At 39.6% G+C, this 23,449-nt stretch overlaps 1 protein-coding gene across 4 annotated transcripts in view; it reads right to left on the bottom strand.

The window, feature by feature from the left end:
• nrp1a (neuropilin 1a) overlaps positions 1-23,449 on the bottom strand; it is a 221,958-nt gene that overhangs the window by 154,444 nt on the left and 44,065 nt on the right. For all 4 annotated transcript variants that reach the window (XM_069914442.1, XM_069914443.1, XM_069914440.1 and 1 more), the window contains exon 4: positions 10,490-10,671. In XM_069914442.1, coding sequence (XP_069770543.1) covers positions 10,490-10,671 — 182 coding nt within the window. The remainder of the gene's footprint in view (positions 1-10,489; positions 10,672-23,449) is intronic.

The following is a 23,449-nucleotide window of genomic DNA, read 5'->3' as shown; positions in this document are numbered from 1 at the left end:
AGTGGATGGCCAACCACAAGGAAGAATGGGGATGGCTGCAGACCATTCTAACTGCAGAACCAGTGCTTTTGACATTCTTTGATGTATGCAGAAGGACAGAAATATCTACGGATGCTTCAAAAGATGGAATACAAAAGATTAGAGGCAAGTCGCTTATGATATAGACTAAACATCCTACACCGAACCCAAGCCTGCCAAGAGCAGACGAAGGCGAACAACCCAATTTGTGGTGCCATCTTCCACGACAGATTCATTCTTCCCCCATACAATTAAAGCATGGAATAATCTTCACTGACCATCCTCACACAACTCGACCCAATTACATTGAAGACAGCTCTTCTTCAAACATCTCCTCCTTAAACTCACCCTCCCCCACCTCTAGTTTAAATTCCATAAGGAATATTTGGAGGATCAAGGACAAAGATGATGACCACATCTGAATGTTGATATGCACAAAGAGAAAAATTGCCTAGGTCTGATCCAGAAATTCCACAGTTCTGTGTATGGTCGACCAACATTCATGGCAGAGACAGACCACAAGCCATTAATAACCAAAATCAAGAAAAATCTCAGTGAGATGTCACCATAAATCCAAAGACTGATTATGAAGCTACAGCATTATGACTTTGAATTGGTGTTATCCAGGAAACTTATTGTGTTGGCTGATGTGTTATCCAGGGCAATGACAAAGGGTGAAGCACATGATGAGATTTCCACAGAAACAGATGTGAATCTGATCACTGAAACTTTTCCTGTATCTGACATGAAATCCAAGGAGATCACAGATGAAACAGATAAGGACACAATTCCACAGAAGGTCATCAAGAATCTGAATGAAGGATGGCCTAAAGGTGGTCAGCCATACTACAACATCAGAGCAGAGCTGAGTGTTGTCAATGGGCTTCACTCAGAGCAGAATTGTCATCCCTCAATCACTGTGTCAAGAGATGCTGAAAAGGGTACATGAGGGGCACCTTGGAATGGAAAAATTCAAGATGAGGGCCAGAACTGCTGTTTATTGGCCAAGGATAAATACTGACTATGAGACCTGGATCACACAAAGCAGCCAAAGGAACCTATGATCACAGCTGACTTACCAGTGGAACCATGGCAGAAAGTTGGAACTGATCTGTTCCACCTGGATGGAAAGAATTACTAACATATTATTGATTATCTATCGAACTATCTGGAGATTGCACGGCTTCCTGACATGTCTGCTGATTGTGTGATCAAATATATGAAATTGATCTTTGTAAGACATGGAATTCCTCAAATCATCTACAGTGACAATGGACTATGCTGCAGTTGTAGAGAATTCCAGAACTTTGCAGTAGAGTATGATTTTCAATATGTGACTTCAATTCCTCTACATCCCTAGTCAAATGGTAAAGCAGAGAAAGGAATTCACATAGTTAAACAGTTGCTGAAGAAAGCACAAGGTAGTGGCTCAGATCCTTATCTCGCTCTATTGAGTTACTGAGCTTCACCACTTGAACATGGCATGTCACCCGCTGAGCTCTTGATGAAACATAGACTATGTATATTTCTTTACTCTGCAAACCTAAACAAGAACAGAGATATCAAGTGGAAACAAAAGCATCTGCAAAGGAGACAAAAAGCAAACAATGACAAGACAACAAGAAGCTTAGGGCCACAGGCACAACATGACACAGAGAGACTCAGAGATTCCAACACGTGGGACAAGATCACTGTCAGAACACAGGATGGTCAAATACTGAGGAGGATTCGAAAGAGCTTGTTAAAAACAAAGTGACATTGCAAGAACAGACAAATGCAGAAGACCCAGCCTGCACAACAACAGGGGAAATGCCACTAGTGCTAGACAGTAGTGGACCAGCAGAGCCAACACATGCACTTGTATTGAGAAGATCCACATATGTTATCATGGCACCTGAAAGGCTGAATCTCTAAAAGGAAAAGAACTGCACACTTAAAAATTTATGTTGCTGATATTTGTGTTTATGTTGGTGTTTAACCTTAAATTGAAATGAATACTATATTATTTATGTAATGTTGCTAGATTGAACATCTTAAGGAAAGGGGTTGTGGTGATAGAGAGCTAGTGATACTCCTGAACACTAGAGGGAGTCAGAGATGAATGCTGCACCTCGGGGTGGATACAAAAAAATGGCTGTATCACAAATTTGTGAGTTGGTAATAAAATATCTTTTAATATAAAATAACCCAAGTTTCTTTATGACTTAAAATAAAAGAGCACAACTGGCCTTTCACATTAACCAGAGAATGGCCATTTCCCTGTTGCATGGAATTCCACTTGTATTTTCAGTTTTGCCCAGATTCATAGAGTCATGGAGATGGAGCCAACCAGCCACCAACCATTTACACTAATCCTACATTCACCATTTTTAAAATTCTCTCTTTTCAACTCCCCTAGGTTTTACCTCTCAACTACACATTGGGGCAAAGCACACTGGCCAATTAATCTGTCAATCAACATGACTGGGATCTGGTAGGAACCTGGAACACCCAGAGTAATCCGCAAAGTCACAGGGAGAATGTGAACAACTCCAGACCTTTCCTTCATTCCTGAACACATTGGATCTCAGAGAGGGGCAGTTCAAGAGTAACTGGCTAACCTCAAAAATCTGACCCAAAAGATTATGTTTCGTGGACAAGGCCCAATGTCAATGGCCTCTTTAAGCAGTGAGGAATTCTACAGTTAGAGATTATTTTGTTCTCATCTAATCTCACATGTTTCTGGTCGCACTTTTAAAACACTGGGTAGCAATCAGAAGCATGGAGGGATTATTTTCTGACTTCTTTGCTCTCCTTGACCTAAGGGCATTGAGTTTAATTGAAAGACTGGGATTAAACCTGAAAATTTGCCTCCTTGAGGTGGCAAAACATACTTGTCTGATAACCTATTAGAGAATGTAAGGAATAGGCTCTTTAGCCCACATATCTGTTGCCGAACATGATGTGTAAATCAAATTGAAGTCTGCTCCTTTCACCTGATAAATATCTCTGCATTCCCTTTCATATTCACATGTCCATCCTGAAACTTCTTAAACACAACCATCAAATCTGTTTCATCCACTATTCCTGGCTAAAATGTGTTTGTTTTTAAATCATGTTTTCGATGCATCATGCAATGGAAAACAAATGCATAAAAAGTGATAATCAAATGCAGTTGGTTATTATTTTTCACCTTGCTGGAGTTAATTATCATTCCAATGCTGTGAAATGAGTGAGAACACCTACAGAATAAATGACATCGTCAGCAAATCATCCATCAATGTAGGAAAACCTAAAATGTTTAAAAAGGGGAAGCTCCATGGTGGCCTAAGGTCAAGAGGCATGGGATCAGTGGAACCTTAGCTGTCTGGATAAAAAAATTGGCTTGCAGGAAGAGGACAGAGAGCAGTGGTGGAAGGGAGGTAGTCTGCATGGAGGACAGTGACCAGTGGAGGGCCACAAGGATCAGTTCTCGGCGCCTTGCTGCTCGTGATTTTTATAAATGATCTAGATGATGATACAGAAGGTTGGATGAGTAAGTTTGTGGATGACATGAAGATTGGAGGAATTGTAGATGGAGCTGAAGGTTGTCAGAGGATGCAAGAGGACATAGACAGGATGCAATGTTGGGCAGAAAAATGGCAAATAGGGTTCAATCCAGTGATGCATTTTGGCAGAACAAATAGGCAGGGTTAATAGGCAGTTAATTAAGAGTATGGATGAACAGAGGAATCTTGGAGTTCATGTCCATACATCCCTCAAGGTAGTTGCTCAAGTTGATAGGATAGTTAATAGGGGGATTGTGTATAAGAGTAGAGAAATCATGTTGCAGCTTTACAAGTCTCTGGTGAGACCACATTTGGAGTATTGTGTCCATTTCTGGTCATCTCATTATAGGAAAGATGTGGAGGCTATGGGAAAGGGTGCAGAGGAGATTTACCAGGATGTTGCCTGGATTAGAGGGCATATCTTATTAGGTAAGGTTGGCAAAGCTGGGACTTTTCTTTTTGGAGCATAGAAGGATGAGAGGGGACTTGATCGAGGTCTACAAAATTATGAGAGACTTAGATAGGTTGGACAGCCAATACCTGTTTCCTAGGGTGGGAATAACAACCACTAGAGGACTTATGTATAAGATTAAGGGAGGGAAGTATAGGAGAGACATCAGGGGTAAATTTTTTACACAGAGAGTTGTTGAGGTCTAGAATGCCTTGCCAGGAGTGAGGGTAGAGGCTGAAACATTAGGGGCCTTTTAAAGACTATTAGATAGGCACATGGACGAAAAGAAAGTAAAGGGTTATAGGGTAGGGAGGGTTTAGCACCTTTATATAGTTTGGCACAACATGGAGGGCAGAAGAGCCTGTACAGAGCTGTAATGTTTTAATGTTTAATGTTTTCTTAAAAAAGACAAGATAGTTAATGTCTCCTCCCCAAAGGCCACCTGTCTTGATTGTGCTATTGAAGGAAAACACATTCTTCAATGAGAAAGACAACAGAATAATTAATACAGTTTCCAAGTTTAAAGGGGGACGAAAAATTATGGATAGACCTTCACATCATGGACTGCCTGTCTGCTGTCATCATAGTGACTGTACAGTGAAAATATTTGTAAAGACCAGCACCCATCTCAATGGCACAGAGGATGTACATAAATTTAGGAGAATGTAAGTATTATTATACCAATGCTGTGAAGATGCCTTCTCTACATTACAGAAACTGGGCGCAGACTGGGAAATTGCTTCACTGAATCAGCAACAGGGTCCTCCCAGTGCCCAACCATTTCAGTTCTGCATCCCACTCCCATACTCACATGTCTGTCCATGGCCTCATGTACTGTCCCACCAAGACCATCTGCAGATTGGAGAAACAACACTTGATTTTACATCTTGGAACTCTCCAACTAGATGGCATTAACACTGACTTCTCCAGTTTCTGCTAACCTACTCTCCATTCTCCCTCCCTTCCCTTTTCTCTTGGCTCTCCACCCCTTTCTCTCTCTGTTCACTGAACTATTCCTCTTCCCCCTGCTTGCTGCTGTGCCCTCCCTCCCTTATCCACCTCTTACCTCCTGCCTTTGAGACCGTGCTCCTCCCCCTACCCCTCACCCCACCATTTTGTTTGGATGCTCCCGACATTTTTCCATACCTTGATGAGGGGCTCAAGCCTGATACATTAGTTATGTATCTTTATCTTTCCTAATATAAAATACACTATTTGACCTGCTGAGTTTCTCCAGCATTGTGTATTTACTTTAGTAAATACTGGAATTTGAAAAGTTAAGGGTTGATTCAAATTAAGTCTCAATAATCAGTAAGAGAGACAGACAAGAAGAAGTAACTCTTATCCTTTGAAATATTGTGCAATATTTTCCTAATTTACTCATCTTTCCTCTCAATTTTACCCTGTTTAGGCCACTGACTACAAATTCAGATAATCCCATCTGGAGTGACATAATTAGGAAATGCTGATATAAAGAGTAATTAATAAATTTAAATACAGTATTAGATTGATGGATATTAACTGCTGTGAGGGGGAGAGCATTTTAATAAATGAAGATCTAACTGAATGGTGGAATATCCGCAAGGAACTAAATAATCCATTCCTGTGCTTGTGTCCTTATTCTCAGAAGGAACAATTTCCAAACATTGGCTCTGCTGGTATGATTTGTAAGATACACAGCCATAACTCTTCAAGGTTATATAAACCTCTAAATCGCTCCAACATTAAAACCTCTACCATTCGTGTCAGGTCACTCACCTGAATGCTACAGGTACCATGTAACCCAATTCTACCTGTTGCATGGTTGGGTGGTCAGCGATTAAATCAGCTCCCCAACCAGGCTTGCCTGGTGTGGAGGGTGGCTCAACACCCTGCAGGATGAAAAACAAGACCTGTCAAAGGGTGGACAAGCCCTCTTGTAGGGTCAACGGCCATTTAGCGAACACATGCCGTGAGGTGCGGAGAGGGCATCCCTTGCATTCAAGTTTGGTCTGACTATTCACTGCAGCAGAACTTCCCCCAGCCATCTTGGACCTCACCATGCCGCTGCATCCAGGATGGGATGTTGAGAGGATGGATCTGGACCTGTGCCAACCCATATTCACCTAAAATCCATTCACACGCCCACTGTTCCTTTCCGAGGAGTGGGGTATCCTCATATCAAACCTCACAAACTGACTGAAATAAACCATCATCATCCTAAGGGATGCATAGCCAGCAGAAGAAGAGACCATAAGATGGACAAGAAAGTAATGTCATCAGTTCCTCTGTAAGTTTCAAAGACATGGAGCATAACATGATCTAATCAATACTTTGGACATTACCTACTGAACACTATTGTGAGTGTTCAACAGCCACAAGATCACCAATGGAAAGAAGAGAGAGCCCACTATCTTGTCAGATCAAGAAGGAATGGACAATGAATGCTACTTTGACCATGCAGCCTACATCCTAGAAAAACAAAGAAACCAATTAGGGATTAATTATCAGGACACTTTATCTTCCATTGAAGCAACAAACCTTCTTTGTTTTGAATGCATGTTTTCTCCCAGATGTTGTTTGACCTGACCCGAGTTTTTCTAGCATTTTGTGTTTTTGTTTCAAACTTTACTTGGTCTCTGCTCAGTGATTTGAGCTGATAAAACAAACAGAGAAAAGCAATGCATGCAGGTTGCTCACCTGGCCCTGATACCTTGGACCCTAAAGGTAAAATTGCCTCTACAATGGCAGGGTGGGGGCATCCAGCCACTTGTCTGCTTTCTTTTCTGGTCAGGCATGATGTGTGGTAGAGAGACCTCAAAGAAGAAAAAGGGAGTAGACAAAGGGACCTGACCTTAAAGTGAAACTGGCCTGGCAGTTAAGGAAGTAGGCTGATCGGTGTGCCCCATACTGTTCAATAACACACTAGCTTTTGTGTTATAAAAGATAATAGAAGAATGTTCCCTTGTGATCATCCTTTGTAAATTTTTGGGATATTTTGAATTTCTGTTCCAATTTGATTGTAATGCCAAGCCTATAGGCACAAGCAGAAGGGCCTGCCATGCTTTATATTTACAGGATTAAAGTAATAATACTTTTAAAGCGTTATTTTGACATGTGACAGTTATATATGTTGATACTGACACATGCATGATATTTCCAAGCTCATTTGTCTGCATTAATGGTTGCATATGTAATTAATGCTTGACTGATATTTTTCCTATGTATATGTGGTTGATGTTTATTAGTGCAGATAATGTAACCATGTTTGTGAGTGCAGTGAATCTATAGACTATGCGTGTGAAATAAGTGAAGTTGAGGTCATTAGTATATACAAAGTTAGTATACTGTATAGACCTAGCTTATTCTTGCTTAAGAAAGGTAATGTAGTCCATGTATATTAAGGTGATACATGGAATATGGGACACCTGCATATGTATGCAAATAAAATACATTGCCAATAATTATGCTTGTAAAATGACATTTGTACATCCAAGTGACACGAGCACAATTTGATTGTCAAAGTATGTGCCACAATTCTCAAAGCAAGTAAATTGCATTCAGGACTATTGACCAGTAATTCTAGATAATTAGGAAGAAATTATAGAGATTAGCTGCATAGAGAACAAATGTGATTTGTTCTAATTGACAATACTCAAAGAGAAAGCTTGTATTACTATTGAATTAAAATTAAACTTTCCACTTGTACTCTGGCTAAATGAATCTTGACATGTAATATTCATTGACAGTACTCTCTCTTCATTGTTAGTGATGCAATGTTAATCACATCTCCAGGTGCCAGAAAATCAAATTAAGTCTAAAGATTAACTTTTAGCACGCTTAAGGGGTACTTTTATCATTTAGCCTTCAAAAGCTTGTCAGTCAGTCTTGCACTTTGAACTGTAATACCCGTATACAAAGAACTCTTGTCTGTATGTGAACTGTGCGCACACTGTGACTCCTGAAATGTGCCTGCGTTCGTTTGCACTTAACCCACAAGCCCTTTAAATAGAGTCACGTCCAGCTGCAGGCTGCCACCGTCCATCCTACTTACAGCGTAAAACCCATTTAATAATGACCACCTCAGTTAACTACTCTTCAGGAAATAGCCCTTGTCATTATGCAATTTTCATGTGCACATCGAGTATTTTGATGTACAGGAGCTGGCCTTGTTGGTGTCCAAGAAGCAGCAAGACAAGAGCAATCTTTTATGGTTGACAATCAGTAAAGAGAAAGCTAAAGGTCAGGCTCTCTAAAGTTAAAGGTTTGAACGCATGGTTAGCAACTTGTAAAAGCACTTCAAGGGATGAATTCTCCATTTCCCCAACCAGCAACATTCAAAATGCCATGCCACAAGAAGTAGTACCAGAACGGCTGGATCTTGGTATACAATGTGCGACAGACTGTGAAGACCAAGGTGGACTAAGGGTTGATTCAATCTTTGCTCAGTGAGCTGATTTCAGTTGGTGAGGTAGTGGAGGGATACAACTAATAACGGACAGCATTCTTGCACAAATCAGCAAGATTCCCATTCTTAATCACTACCATGTGATGCTTTTGAAACAATTCAGTTCAGAGCTCTCGCATCTGATGCAGAATATTTTGGGTTCAACATTTAGTCCTGACACATGGGCACATTAATGCCTGGAAATTGGACCCATCAGAGTCTCTTTATCATTCATAAATCTTTCATGAAAATATTTTAAAGTTGGAAATTATATTCAAAGTTCAAGACTTAAGATCTTCATATTAAACTATAACACTGAACGCATTCTCCCCAAAGACTCATTAACTCCCCTCAACTTCTACCGCTTACCTACTCACACAAGTGCAATTTACATCAACCAATTAACCTTTTACTCTGCTCATCTTTGGGATGTGGCAGGAAACAAGAGCACTCAGTGGAAACTGACACAGTCACAGGGAGAAGGTGCAAGCTGCATACAGGCAACACTCGGGGCCAGGACTAAACCATGGCTGCTCGGAGCTGTCAGACCACAGCTCTACCAACTACAGCACCCGGCTGCTCTTAACTCCTCCTGTCCAAGAAATGAGTATAATCCTAATATCATTCACTTTTGACTTTTGTAAGAAACTACAGACTTCTGAGCCAGGGAAAAAAATGTGAAAGGACACTCTGTCATCAGAAGCCCATCTCCAAGTTTTGTATGTTTAGCTCAAGCAATGGCAAGGTAATTTATATGAGGCAATAAAAATGGTCTTTACATCATCATTTTCAATGAACTGTTACAAGCAGTAGAGTACAGGCCTCTTATGGGCCACCTCCACGGTAACTAAACAGTGCTTTTATCCAAATGATACTATTAGGCAAGCTATTAAAATATATCTGTACTCAATTCACTTCTTAGAGTGGTGTCTTATAAATGTCTTAGAATTAAAGTCATTAACCCATCTCTGACAGCAGGAGTTTTATGCAGGAAGTATAATTGCATACTTGAAGGAACTCATTAAAGATGTATAGCAACAAGTCAGGATTTTTTTTATCTGGATTATACATCTGTTTATGAGAAACTGCAGGACACAAATCCATGGAGCTTAAAGTTAATTGAGTACTGGGGAGGTTTCAGCTCTCAATGGTCAAGACTTGTACAGAAAACAGTGCCTTTAAACTCTCCACAGGAGGCAGACTGCATTTTGTTCACCTTGAGGTTCAGAGGACAAGGTTTCAGCACAGAAAATGAGCCGATACAAAAGGGCTCGGTGCTTATTAAAGTCAAGTCGAAAGATTCGGTTTCATTTTACTCAACTCTGACTTCAAGTGAGATTATAATGCGACCCAACTCTGTACTCTTACAGCTATCATTAATATTTCTCAGATCCAGATTTATTGTCAAGAGAACATACTGACAGAAATTATACTCCAAGTATTAGTTCCTTAAAAAGATATTAAGCCAGGTTAATGTTAGTTGGTGAACACTGTACATAAATGTTCTTCATGAAAATAAGACAGGTGAAAATGTTTGAACATACATTTTCAGTACCTTTTAAATAAAGTCCCTGTACCAATAAACTAATGCCACAGGAACACGAGAAGAGAGGCCATTCCAAGGTGAACATAAAAATAAGAAGGATCTGTGCCAAGAAGCAAAGGTTTAGCCGCATGAGTGGCCATAAATGTTGCTCTGGAATTGCTGATCAATCACAGATGTTGTGGGGTGAATGAGTAAAAGATGTGTTTCTAAGGCTCTTGCAAAGGGTCTATTAAAAGTATTTTCTTCTCATTCTTCCTCTGGCATTACCTCACAGCTGAACAAACGGAGGATGGGCCTAAGGACTGCAATATTAAAACAATTTCACCAATTCATTTTGTTATATTTCAAAATACATTTGTCAATGTCATATGGAGAACAGTGTATTGACAGCAAATGCAACACTATCCTAGATATTTATCAATGTACTAATAATGTACAACTTTGGTTCTGTCAGCTATTTGAGACAATGGAGATACTTCGGAAAAGCATTGGAATAATGCAATAAAGGCAGTGCAACCAACCTGTTTTGAAAACTTCGTAGCGAATGGAGAAGCCAGCACCGTGTGTTTCATAATCAGATACAAACTTTATGAAAAGCAGAGGCCCGGTGGAGATCTGGGGCGAAGGTGCAATTTTGCCACAGAATTTTCCCAGCAATGCTGCTTTCTCGTCACCACCATCTCGTACCTCCACATAATCGTACCTGAGCAAAAATACAGGAAACTCAATTGAGGATTTTTGCTATTAAAATATTCAATAACTTTTATTCTCTTTAATTTTGGCTCCACCTCTCTGGTGTGTTAGATTCCACATTCCTGAGATTGAAGGAAATCAAGAAAATGAAGAGAAATTATCTTTTTTTTTTAATTCCCCCATGCTCCTAAATTTAACCCCTGAATGCCAAATTCATAACCCTTTAATTTCTTCTGACTGAGTTCTGTGGATATTCCTGCAGTTCAATCCAATCTATTCTTCACTTGGCCATCCACTTCAATACACATTTTAGTAAGGAAAATGCTGTATGTGTTGATATGTCTGCCTAGACCATTTCGAGGACGAACCTCCATCTATGATGAGTTTGACAGTATTTGGATATATGGAGCTGTGATATATGGAATTTCCTTTCCTTGCCCATGAACACAGAAGTGCAGTTGGTGAGGAAGGCAGCAAAGGCAAGGTTAGTCTTTATTGGGTTAGGAGTACATGAGAAACAAAGTGTGGCACAAATACATAGGGGATTTTGCAAACAAAACCTGTTCAAATATAAACTCGAATCACAGATTTTTATAGCACATCAACAAGTGCTTTGGCCCAATTTGCCCACATCAACCAAATTATCCACCTAAACTACTCTATTTGGCTCTATTCCCTCTAAAAACCTCTCATATTCAAGCAGTATAATCAATTTGAAACTAAAAAAGATAGTTTTCTGAACGAATAGTCCTGTCTACAGAGCATAAGCTATTGCATATTTTCCCCCATAATCCTCAATTCCCCCACAATACAAAAATCTATCTAATGCAGTCTTAAATATATTTAATGAGGCAGTCTACTACTGGGAAAAGCAGATACTCCTCATCTCAATACTAAATCTACTACCCTAAATCTTGAGGATCTGTCTCCTGGTTCTATCAGTGGAAACAACTTCGTTTCCTTTATTTTAAATATCTCTATTAAAATTTTGTATGTTTCTAGAGGACTCCCTTTCATTCATCTGAATTCTAGTGAGTATAGTCTCTTCTTATAGCCCCATCATCTCCAAAATTAGCTCTGTGAACATCCTCTGCACTGGATGCAAAGCCTGTATACATTTTGTCAAGTAAAGAGACCAGAATTGCATACAATACTCCAGGGGTGGCTTCACCAGTATTCTGTACAGTTGCAGATGAACCTCCCTGCTCTTTAATATAATCCCTCCAGCAATGACAGTCAGCCTCCTGCTATTCCTATTTCTTGTACTTTTATATCATTCCCCTGCCTTCAATTGCCAGGTTATTCATTTTAATATAGATTAATGGGACAATGTTAATATAAGCTGATATTACAGTAATGGCTACTTCAATGTCTACAATACAGTCACTACCCCTCCAAGTAATTATCTATGAGCTACTTTCCCACAGATGTGCTAAGTTTTTATGTGAAACTAATAGCCATTAGCCCAGCAGTTTTCATGGACATCTCTATGGATGTTTTTCAATGCCAATAAAAAGATGAAATAATTGGAACAATATTTTACAAGACCAGACAGACTATTATTAGGAAATGTAACAAACTGCAGATGGTGGAATCTGGAACAAAAAAATGTTACTGGATAAACTAAACAGGTCAGATAACAACTGAGGTCGGGAATGGAGAGTCAGGTTTGATGTACATCAAGCCTAGATGAAGAGGTTTATCCCGCAATGACAACACTCCATTTCCCTTCATAGATGCTGTTTGACCTATTGAGTAATGTGTTTTTTGAACAGTTACTCACCATGCATTGTGGAGTCACTCTTGTAATGTACACTTGTATGCAGGCATATGCCTGTATCTGTGTGCATTTGCCAGTATAGTAAAACAAAATATTTCCTTCCTTGCTTATTTATATATATATATGTTTGCTTGCAAAACTGAAGTCTAAGAATTCAGGTTTGCCTGCTGTGAGTGTATTGGTGATATATTTGAGAAAACTTGCTCTGTTCATAAAGGAAAGTTATGAGAAGAGTGCTGACATTCCTGATACGCACTACTGGTGGTGATCAGCTTGCCAGGAACAAATCCCTAAGTATACTAAAAAAAACATCAAGGAAGTGACTTTTGCAGTTTGATAGAAATAGAGTGTAAATACTAAACTGATGTTTTCCAGTCACGTACTAAGAGATCTTGGCAATTACTCATCTGTATTGCCGGAAGGAATCGCAATAAATACAGACCAGAGTGACATGCCCAACATCAGAGAGGAAAAAATATAGCCAAGTAGCAGCCTGACCTCTGTCACTCATTGCTATCTGATCTGATTGAACTATTGAAAAAGTCTTTGTACACAAGTGAAGATAGTCTCAGTAAAATGGAGGAGCAGTCTCAAACAACAAGTTAGTAAAGAATTAGAAGTTTGTGGATAGAAAGGGTGGTTAAAAGGGTTTATGTATGCAGTCCTTCAGAAGTTGGGGGTTGAGTTAAAGAGCTGTGAGGTAATGTTGCAGCTCTGTACAACTCTTGTCAGACCACACTTGGGGGATTACAATCAGTTCTGCTCACCTCATTACAGGAAGGATGTAGATACTTTAGAGAGGGTGCAGAGGAGATTTACCAGGATGCTGCCTGGATTGGAGAACATGCTTTATGAAGCAAGGTTGAGTGAGCTAGGCCTTTTCTCTTTGGAATAACAAAGGATAAGAGGTGACTTAATAGAGGTATACAAGATAATGAAGGATTTAGATAAGGTGGACAGCCAGCACCTTTCTCTTGGTGCAAAAATAGCAAATAACAGAGAACATCCTCTTAACATGAGGGGAGGAATGTTTAGGGGAGAAGTCAGAGGCAAATTTTTAAAAAAAGCACAGAACATAGTGAGTGCCTGGAATGCATACCAAGGGTGGTTGATAGAATAGAAACATTTGAAAGATTTTTAGATAGGCACATCGATGCAAGAAAAGTAGAGGGTTAGGTGTGTGAGATGGGGAAGAAGGAGGTGCAGAGCAGGTATAGGCAGCAAGGAACAAACAAAGAGCTTGACAAATATAAGAAAACACCAAAGAGTGAAATCAGGAGGGCTAAAAGAAAGTTGCTTGAGCATAAATAGAACATTAAAGATTTCAGCTCAATATAGGCTCTTCGGCTCAGGATGTTGTGGCAACTTAAGCAAACCTACTTTTCAACAGTGAAATTCTTCTTTATCCCTAACCCAAAGGGCATCCACTGGCTGTGATGTTCTATCTATCCAAGCTATTAAAAAAAAGCTTAAAAAAAACTGTTTTTGTAATGGCTGTAATGATCTATCTATCTAAGCTTAAAATATCTACAATTGTTAAATACTATGCAGAAGGCATATTAAAGCAGGGCATGTTGGTGCAGAGCTGCAGCGTTTTGTGTCATTTCCTCTTTGGGAGACAGCAATTCTGTCACATGTCTTTCAGGGAGGGCTGTAGTTGGAATCAAACATCCGACAGATTCTTGACAAATTGCCACCACAACCTTACATCACTTCCTCACTTTATACTACACAAACAGTGCTCTCATAATTATAACTATTGGATCAAATTTTAAGGTAAAATTTCGGGGGCCAACTATTACATGCATAATACACAAGTACCTGTGTCGGTCGAGGTGTCAGAAGTTCACATAGACAGGTGGGCGGCCGGGACCGGGTAGTAAGTTTGTATTCAGGCTGTCAGAAGTCGAATGGATAGGCAGCTAGGGGCTTGGTAAGAGTCTGCGGTCGAGACGTCAAGAGCTCCGGTGGGTGGGTGGTTGGGGCCTGGATGAAAGACATCAGTTGGGGCATTGGGAGCTTGGATGGATGGGTGCCCAGGGCCAAAAATAAGGGGGTTGACTTTTACACACAATATATGGAAAATACCAGATATTTGGGCCAAAAATTGGAGGGAGGGTCTTCTTTTACACAGTATCGACTATTACTGTACATAAATATATACTGTAAGCCTAATATACAGATGATCGAAACCATTCCAAATAAGTTTGTAAACTATCCCCAGTACTGTTTTCTGAGACAGTATTTTACTCAAATGTCATGATAATTCCCGGCATATGATGCAGGCCATGTGGAGGAAACTCCACAGCATCAGCTGGGGCAGGAGACAAGAAAAGAAAAACTCACTGGTGTGAGATAGGAGCCATAGGGAATTTGGTGGTTGTGATGCTGCAGAACTGGGCGAGTGGAGATAATTGTGGCAGAGGTCAGAGATACATAACCAAAGCACTAAGTTTCAGTGGCAAATGATGTCAGCCAAGAGCATGTTGAATTTAGAGGCTATGGAGGTTGAGAATGACTGGAGGCAAACAGTCCTGAAGAAGGGTTCCCAGGCCCAAAGCATCCACTGCCTCTTACTTTCTATGAATGCTGCATGACCTGCTGAGTCTCTCCAGCAGTTTTGCACTGCACAGAATAACAAGAAGAATATTTATGCAAAGTTACTCTTTGAAATTTTCTTTTTGTCATGTGATCTAGCTTTGACTGTTCAACCCTTAAGCTGTCATTACAGACACCGGTCTCTTTCACAGCTCTGATGTGTTTTAAATAATTTCAAACCTATATTAATTGGGAAAAACTGACAAAGGAAATGTTTATTTAATTAATAATAATAGAACTCATGCCAGTTCAACATATTATCTGGATTTACTGTGGAAATGAACTCTCACGGTCTCAGAATGAGAAAGGGTTTGACAGTGAACCAAAGACACTACCTTGCTTTTCATGCATTACTATTTTAATTTTTTGATATATTATTGTTGTCATAATACGAATGTTTGCATTATGACGCCGCCACAAAACAACTGAATTTTGTGACTTGTTCATGACAATAAATCTGATTCTGATTTTGACTATTGCCATCTGAGTTTCTGATCTGTGTCTCATGGGTGCAGTGCTATTACTCTATCCACCAAAAATGGAAAAGTGGAGTAAAATGAGAGCTATCAAAAAGGAATAAAGCAACCAAGTCACTGGCTCCAGAAGTAAGAATGATACCACCCCGGGAAGGAGCTGCCTGAATGCTTTCTCAGCAGGAGACCTGAAGGACAAGTACACAGAGGGATTGGGAATGAAGAAGTACATTTATGCAAGATATTTATGTAAGGCATCTAATAAATGGCAATAACGATTCCAATAATGAAGATAATGCTCAGCAAGATTTATGAAGCATTTCAAAGAAATATGATTGCAAGTTGCATGCCTTAATTCAGGAGGAACATATTTATCAAAAACGTGTTAACCCATTAAAATTGTAGATGTATGCAAAAAAAACACATCAGTTTGTATGCTGCAGAAGGCAATTTCTTGAACAGAGCGATATTGTTTGACAAGGACTCCATGGGTCAATTCACTCAGTGCCCTGACTATGTGTTGATTAATGAGAGTTCATATTTGGTGATCTGGTAGGAACATGCAAGGTTATTTTTCCTGCTGGAGGGTGCAAAAGTGAATGGGTGCTCAGGATGCATCAGCAATAATGGTACTGAATCATTTGTTAATTCTCTTTGTGGACATACAAGTGCATATGTCCAGTTAAGGAATGCTTTTTTTTAAAAAAAATAGACATACAGGCCACTTCAGCCCATGAGTCCATGCTGCGCAATTTACACCCCATTGCTTGTTAATTACACCGGAATTAACCTATTGTGGGAGCCCCCAGAGAAAGCCCTCACAGACACGAATGAATAAACTCCCTATAGACAGTATGGGATTCAAATCCTGGTCCGGTCCCAATTGCTGGCGCTGTAACGATGTTGCGCTAACCACTACGCCAACCGTGCCACCCTTACGTTAGAATGCAAGTAGAAGGAATCAGCCTTCTGATGAGTGCTCACTTATTGTAATCACTGATGGCAAGAGATATGTGTAGATGTCTTCCTCAGCTCTTAGCACCAGGCTCCATGCAACTGGTCCAAACATCATATGGCAAATAATTATACTAAGGAAAGTGAAAAAGTCAGTAATGTAAATTACTGGCAAGAAGGCACAGTTTGCTTAGTGGTTAGTGCAATGCTGTCACAACACCAGCGACCAGGTTCAATTCCAGCACTGTCTGTGAAGCGTTTGTACATTCTCCCCATATCTGCATGGGTTTCCTCTGAGTTCTCCAGTTTCTTCCCACTGTTCCACATCTATTGGGGGTTGAAGGTCAATTGAGTGTAATTGGCCAGCATGGGCTCATAAGCTGAAAGGGCCTGTTACCATGCGGTATGTCTAAATTTGAACAAAAAATTAAATTTTAAATTTAAATAACTATCAGTTCTATTTAAGGTTTTACGTGGCTAACGAAGAGGGTTGGAAATGTCAGCATGTTTACATGAATGCTATCACTGGGGACTATTACATATGCTATTTTAACCATTAACACATTGACACTGACACTCAAAACATCTTAAAAAAAAGGCAAAATGTTTCAGAGGGCCACAAAATCAAACGCATACCAAGAGCTGATCAATGTATTTTATGGCACATATTTTGTGAATATTCTTAAAGCATCCAAAAATTCTCAACAAGAATACAGGAATGAGTGGTCAGGTTACCCCTCACATTTTGTCCTGCCGTTCAACATGATCAGAGCTCATCTTCGCTGACTCCTTCTTTGCTAGTTCCAAATAATCTTGCAAAAATGTATTTCCTTCAAGTACTTAACCACATCTGATGATTTAGCCTTCTCAAGCCCCTGGGGTAGAGAATTCCAGAGATTCATCACGAGATATGAAGAGAAATTTCTATGTACGAGTATAAAGTACTTGCCCTTCTGTTCCAGCTGCAGCTAGAGAAGTATTTGACAGGTTGTGTTGTTACACCAGTAAGAAATAAACAAGGAAACCCCCCCACCCCTTTGCATGAATGTTCATTCAAGTAGTTATCTTCCTAAGAACGCTTTCAATAGGTGCCTTGAGAACAGATTGTGGTCATCAGTACTGAAAACTTTTACATAACTGGAGATGACAGCCTGGGAGGTTGTCCAAGCTTTGGAATGTTTAAGTTCATGAGACCTACCATTTTCCCAGTCTGACACAGATACCTGTATACATTCATACTCTACCCATGACTGATCTTCCAGTGCTTATGCTCTGCGATTGTCAAGGGAATAATATGCACTTATCCAAGAACTCAATCTATACTATATTGCATTGTTTGCCCATCATATTTTTCAACCAGCGTTGTGTTTCATTGCTCTCAGAGGAAATGGATATTAGCTGAAAAATTAACAATTTTTAAAAAATTCCATCCTTTTCTTTGCACAACCATCTATTTTAAGATATCTACCTAAAAACATAAATTTGTTGATTCATTAGTGAAATTCTCAATACAACACATGGCATTGCTTCCCACACGTCGAGCAAACACTAGAACAGTGGTAGTGAACATGTATGAGATGTGGCAAAAAAAATACCTAAATTCTATCCGAGTAGAGGCTTAACAAGGATGTGGATCCTTCATTAATTTTAGTTGAAAGGTACAAAATAAAACAAAGTACTTCTGTTGTGGTAACTTATGAATTTGTCATAGTGGATAATCGGATCTCTTCTGAATAAAATTGCCAAGCTTACCACTTGAACAATGTGACACAGTAAACACAGCAATTTCTCCTGACTACAATTAAGCTTAGAAGTCACTAGCGATATCTGATGGTGTGATCTTGGCTGACTTTAAAACACCAGGTCCTACTCATCATCATTATTCACTCAACCGCACCAACACAAAATTGCTACGCTCTGCTGATGCTATTGTCTTTCAGCATGAAAAATCTTATCTATGTTTTGTCAATTCTGTAAAAAGGTATTCCAATATTTTACAACTTGAAATGCATTGTTAATGCAGTGTGCAAAACCTAAATGTTCACATTTGTGACAGCTTTGCCACAATTCCTTCATATGAGACCACACTTGGAAGATTGTGTTCAGTTCTGGTCACTTTTTTACATCAAAGATGTGGAAGCTATGGAGAAAGTGCAAAGGAGATTTATCAGGATGTTGCCTTGATTGAAGAACATGTCTTATGAAGCAAGGTTACCAGAACAATGACTTTTCTCTTTGGAGTGAAGAAAAATGAGAGGTGAATCAGAGGTCTGCAAGATTATGAGAAGCATCATCATTTTCCAAGGAAGATAGTAGCAAACCCACAGGACATCAGTACAAAGAGAGGGGAGGAAAGCTTAGGTGAGATGTCGGGGGTAAGTTCTTTTTATATACAGAAAGTAGTGGGTACCTGGAATACATTGGCAGGGGTGGTGGTGAAGGCTGGTACAATAGGGATATTTAAAAGTCTCAGGCTGACATATGGATGAAAGAAAAATAGAGGGTTATGAGGTACAGGTGATTTCATTTTTTTGTGTGCATATTTGTAAAGGTCAGTACAACATCGTGGGCTGAATGGCTTGTACTGTCCTGTAAAGTTCTATGTTCTATAATATATTAGGTTGGACCCTTCGCTATCCCTTTCCATCTCGAGCATTCAGCACTTGCACCCATATCTGCTCAAAGTTATTAAGGGGTCTGTTACTGCCTAGTTCTGGCAGGAGCCACACTGAATGTCACTTAGCAAGCTATTCATCACACAATGGTGCTTTAGTAGCAGATAAAGAGTGCCAGCTATGGCTGAGTTGCTGGCACTCTCATCTTTGGGTCCCAAACCTGTGCAACTACAGGTTCCTTTGTACTTCATTGAGAATGCAACAATCCATTGAAATGCTTCTCATTTCGACCCATTTCATTATTAAACTCAGATTACAAATTGATTTCTAAGGCACTGGCTAACAGGCTTGACCAATACTTGCCGAAATTAATAAATCCAGACCAGAGTGGCTTTATTTCGAAACCTCGGTCAGCCAACAATCTATGTAGGTTCTTCAATATCATCAACTAAGCAAAGTTTAAGGCTGAACCAAGTGTCGCTATGGCTCTGGGTGCTGAGAAAACCTTTGACAAGCTTAGTTCCTTGTACTCCTGAAGCTTATTCTCCCTCATAAACACCCTTCAGGTCTCTTTAGATTCTTTATCACCAATGAGCTAGATTAAGGAATAATGTGTGGCAACCAATTAACCAACACGTTGGAATGTGAAATGTTAGAGAAAATGGGAGGATCCAGTTGAACCCCGTTTTGTCATGGAGAGAACGTGTCTACTCACCTGAGTGGGAGCTGGGATCAGGATTGATCCAGTATCATTGCATCACTACCTGCGCACTTGTTGAAGACCAGGAACAAGGTAAAAATGTTACCAAATGTTCTGCATGAACTTGTGGGAACCACATGGGAGGAGAAAACAAAGTACCTCACATGGTTCCTTTGGCCTTGAGGTATTCCCTCATAAAGTCCTATCTGCTGCATGTTCAATCCATCCACCCATCCAGGTACACGAAGTACATCCAAATTACCCATGGGTAACACTGTCAAAGCACTGAAGTCAGTACCCACATTTAGCTCCTGGCACAGCCAAATATCATTCCCCCTTGATATTTGCAGGAAAGCTAAAGTTTGCTTCATCAATCACGTTCTTGAAAAACCGTCACACCCAATCGACTGCAGGATGTATGATATGTTTAAACTGGTGCTCAGATCAAGTAAACTGCCATAGGAAAGATTGTTGAACAGCAAGGAACAATGGGGGCATCAATGGAACAGCAATATTCTAAATTTTTAAAAAAAATATTGACCCCTTAGAACCTATACCTGCACTGTACCTTCCACAGAATATATGCAGAGCCCTGAACCAGCTAATAAAATGGACAAGGAAGTTATGTTTATTGCTTATAATGATTAAAAAAGGGATCAGTCTTTGTTACAACTGCAGTGGCAGCACTCATCTTTAAAACTGTCCCTCCAATTTCAACCTCCCCTGTTAGAAGGTGCAGATAATTTGGGGTTAGTGGGATAGAAAAATGACAAATGGAACTTAACCCAGAAACATGTCACATAATGCATTTGGGGACATGGAACAATACAAGGAACTGTACAACAAATGCAGATATAGTGAGTAGTGGAGAGGAATTGGGGAAATTGTCAGCATTCATAGCACATGGAAACCATGGAAAACTACACACAGAAATTTCTATGGGCCCTTCAGCACATGATGTCATGCTGACCTCTATAAACCTACTTCATATCAATCTAACGCTTCCCAACCTCACAGCCCATAACCTTAAGTTTTTTTTCTTACATCCATGTGCTACTCTTTAAATGCCCCTATTTTACCAGCCTCAACCATCTCAGGAACCCGGTACTCTCTAAATTAAAAAAAACAACGTACTCTGATATCACCCCTAAGCTTCCCTCCACTGATCTGATGTTGGTCATTGCCACCCAAGGGATAAGGTGCTGACTGTCCACCATATGCCTCACATCTAATACACCTCTATTAGATCATCACTCATCCTCTGTTGCTCTAAAGGCAGAAGTCCCAGCTTAGTCAACCTTCGTATGTCATGTTTTCCAATCCAGGCAACATCATACTAAATCTCCTCTGCACACTCTCTCGAAATCATTCTTGTAATGAGGTGACCAGAACCGAACACAGTTCTCCAAGTTTGATGTATTCAGTTCATGGCAATTTTTCATTCGCCGAAACACAAAATATAGGAATAGGGAGGGTTTACTGCAATTGTTTACTAATTAGAGATTAGCTCATGTACCAGGAACAGTTCCGGTTACCATATTACAGAAGATGAGTTGAGTGGACTGAAGAGCGCAGCAGAGAGTTTTATATATGTTGCTTGAACATCAAAATGTTATTTATGAAGAACAATGAGATAGCCTTGAGTTCTTTACTTTGGAATATGAGAAACTTAATTGAAACGTAAATTTAAGATGGGTCTAGACAGTAAATGGGAATAAGCCATCTCCATTAGCAGTAGGGCCAAAAACAAAAGGCCCACAGGTTTGAAATAATTGGTACGTCGAGGGAGGACATGAGGAAATGTGGGGTTTTTTTTCATCCAGTGAGTGGTGTAGGTCTGAATCCTGAAATGGTGGGACAAGCAGTGGCAGAACCCCCAAACTTATTTAGTGCGGACACCATTCTGTAATGTCGTATGAAGTAAACTGAATTCAGTAGGCAATGATAGGTTCCTCTAAAAAAGAGAACATAACATTGTCTACCCAATTCACCACCTGTGCCTCGCACTCCCTTATTGGGACCCAGCATTGTTGAGAGCGATGGTGTTCATTATTCTGCTGTTACCCTCATCACTAAGTTCTTGACTTACTCTCTGTACCCTAATTTAACCTCTTAGTTTTATTCAAAATCCTACCTATGCATTGCCTCTATCTCTGACTCCAAATGCCTTATAACCCTTTCCTGCACCTTTCAAAAATCTGACACTGACCTTCTGTGGGGTTTCCATCTTCCTTGTCCTCTGTTTTACTAACATGCAAAGTCTCCAGCCCTCTTCCTTAGAGCACAATTGATATGGGACAAACATACCACAAATAGGTTGCACAGATTTCAGTGATAGTCACTTCAAACTAATGCAAAACAGACAATTTACAGCATTGCACATCTGTTATTAATCTCCATAAACAAGTTGCCAATTCTTGTTTCTATAGCCCTGCTGACAGATACTTATTTAAACATCCACATCATATTTGTGTTCCTGAGAATGCTGTATGAACATGAAATATCTTATTTAAATGATATTCAGGTAGACATTAATTCAATAGCTCATGGTTCCGTCCAAATGAACCAGTTTGGGGTAGGATGCGTTTCTGTATTACTCTGCCGTATTCTCTGTTAAGCCATGTCAGCATTCCCATTCCTTAAGAATAAAAATGTTTTTTTAACACGTGGAAAATAAAATTGGAAAAGAAATAGAATTGCTCCGGCTAGTGCACCAATATCATTAAGTGAAAAATGCAGCAATTTTTCGTTACTAATTTCAGTTTCATATGAAAAGATGTTTAATTACTAAATAAGATTCATAATACGTTATATTTCATAACAAGTAGCTTCTGGTCTGGTTAAGTTTGTAATTCAACTTTTACCTTTTTGCTGACCTTCATAAAATTGCTCGAGCTTTGCTGTCATAGTTTGTGATATCATTGGAACTGCTCGACTGAATTACTATCTTGCAACTCAGTGCCAGCCATCTATTATCATCTGTGTAACAGAGGGGGTGACTGTGCACAATTTCTGGTTTCAGCAGTTCAGCTTATTATGAGGGCAATACTATCTATGGTAGAAAGTGCACATTCATCATCAAATGAAGGGTCAGTTTCTCAAGTCAATAACACATTGAAAATTGATGAACGTACAATATTTATGGCCTTATTCTGCTTGATATCAGATCCTGCTGAATTGCAATGGGGAATAGTTCCATTTTTCACCAAGATCTCATTGTGAAAAATCAAAATCTGGGTAACAGAAAGCAAAAGGTGTAAAGTGTTGTGCTCCAGCATAAAATGCCAGCAATAAAAGGAGACAGATCCATAACAACGAATAAACAATCAACCCCTAATCTTAAGCTGTGTTGAAAAAGAAAATCAGCAGATGTTGAAAATCTGCAATAAAAACAGAAAATGCTGGCAAAACATAGCACACTATGTTGGCATCTGTTAAAAGAGAAAGAGTTCATGCTTTAAATCAAAGGCCTAGTTCTGATGACTTATCTTTGACTTGAAATATTACCTGCTTCTTTTTCTACAGATTCTACCTGACCCACCTGAGTACTTAGAGCATTTTCTGTTTTTACTCGTCATGCTATGAAGGACTTTCCTTACTAATAGGGAAGAAAGGGATTATTGTGAAACATTAATTTCATAAAACTTTACCGCATAGGAGGCTATTCA

The sequence above is a fragment of the Narcine bancroftii genome, chromosome 1 (assembly GCF_036971445.1).
Source record: "Narcine bancroftii isolate sNarBan1 chromosome 1, sNarBan1.hap1, whole genome shotgun sequence".
NCBI lineage: Eukaryota > Metazoa > Chordata > Chondrichthyes > Torpediniformes > Narcinidae > Narcine > Narcine bancroftii.
Note: the sequence above shows the minus strand (reverse complement) of the source record. Positions and strands in the feature narration are given on the sequence as shown.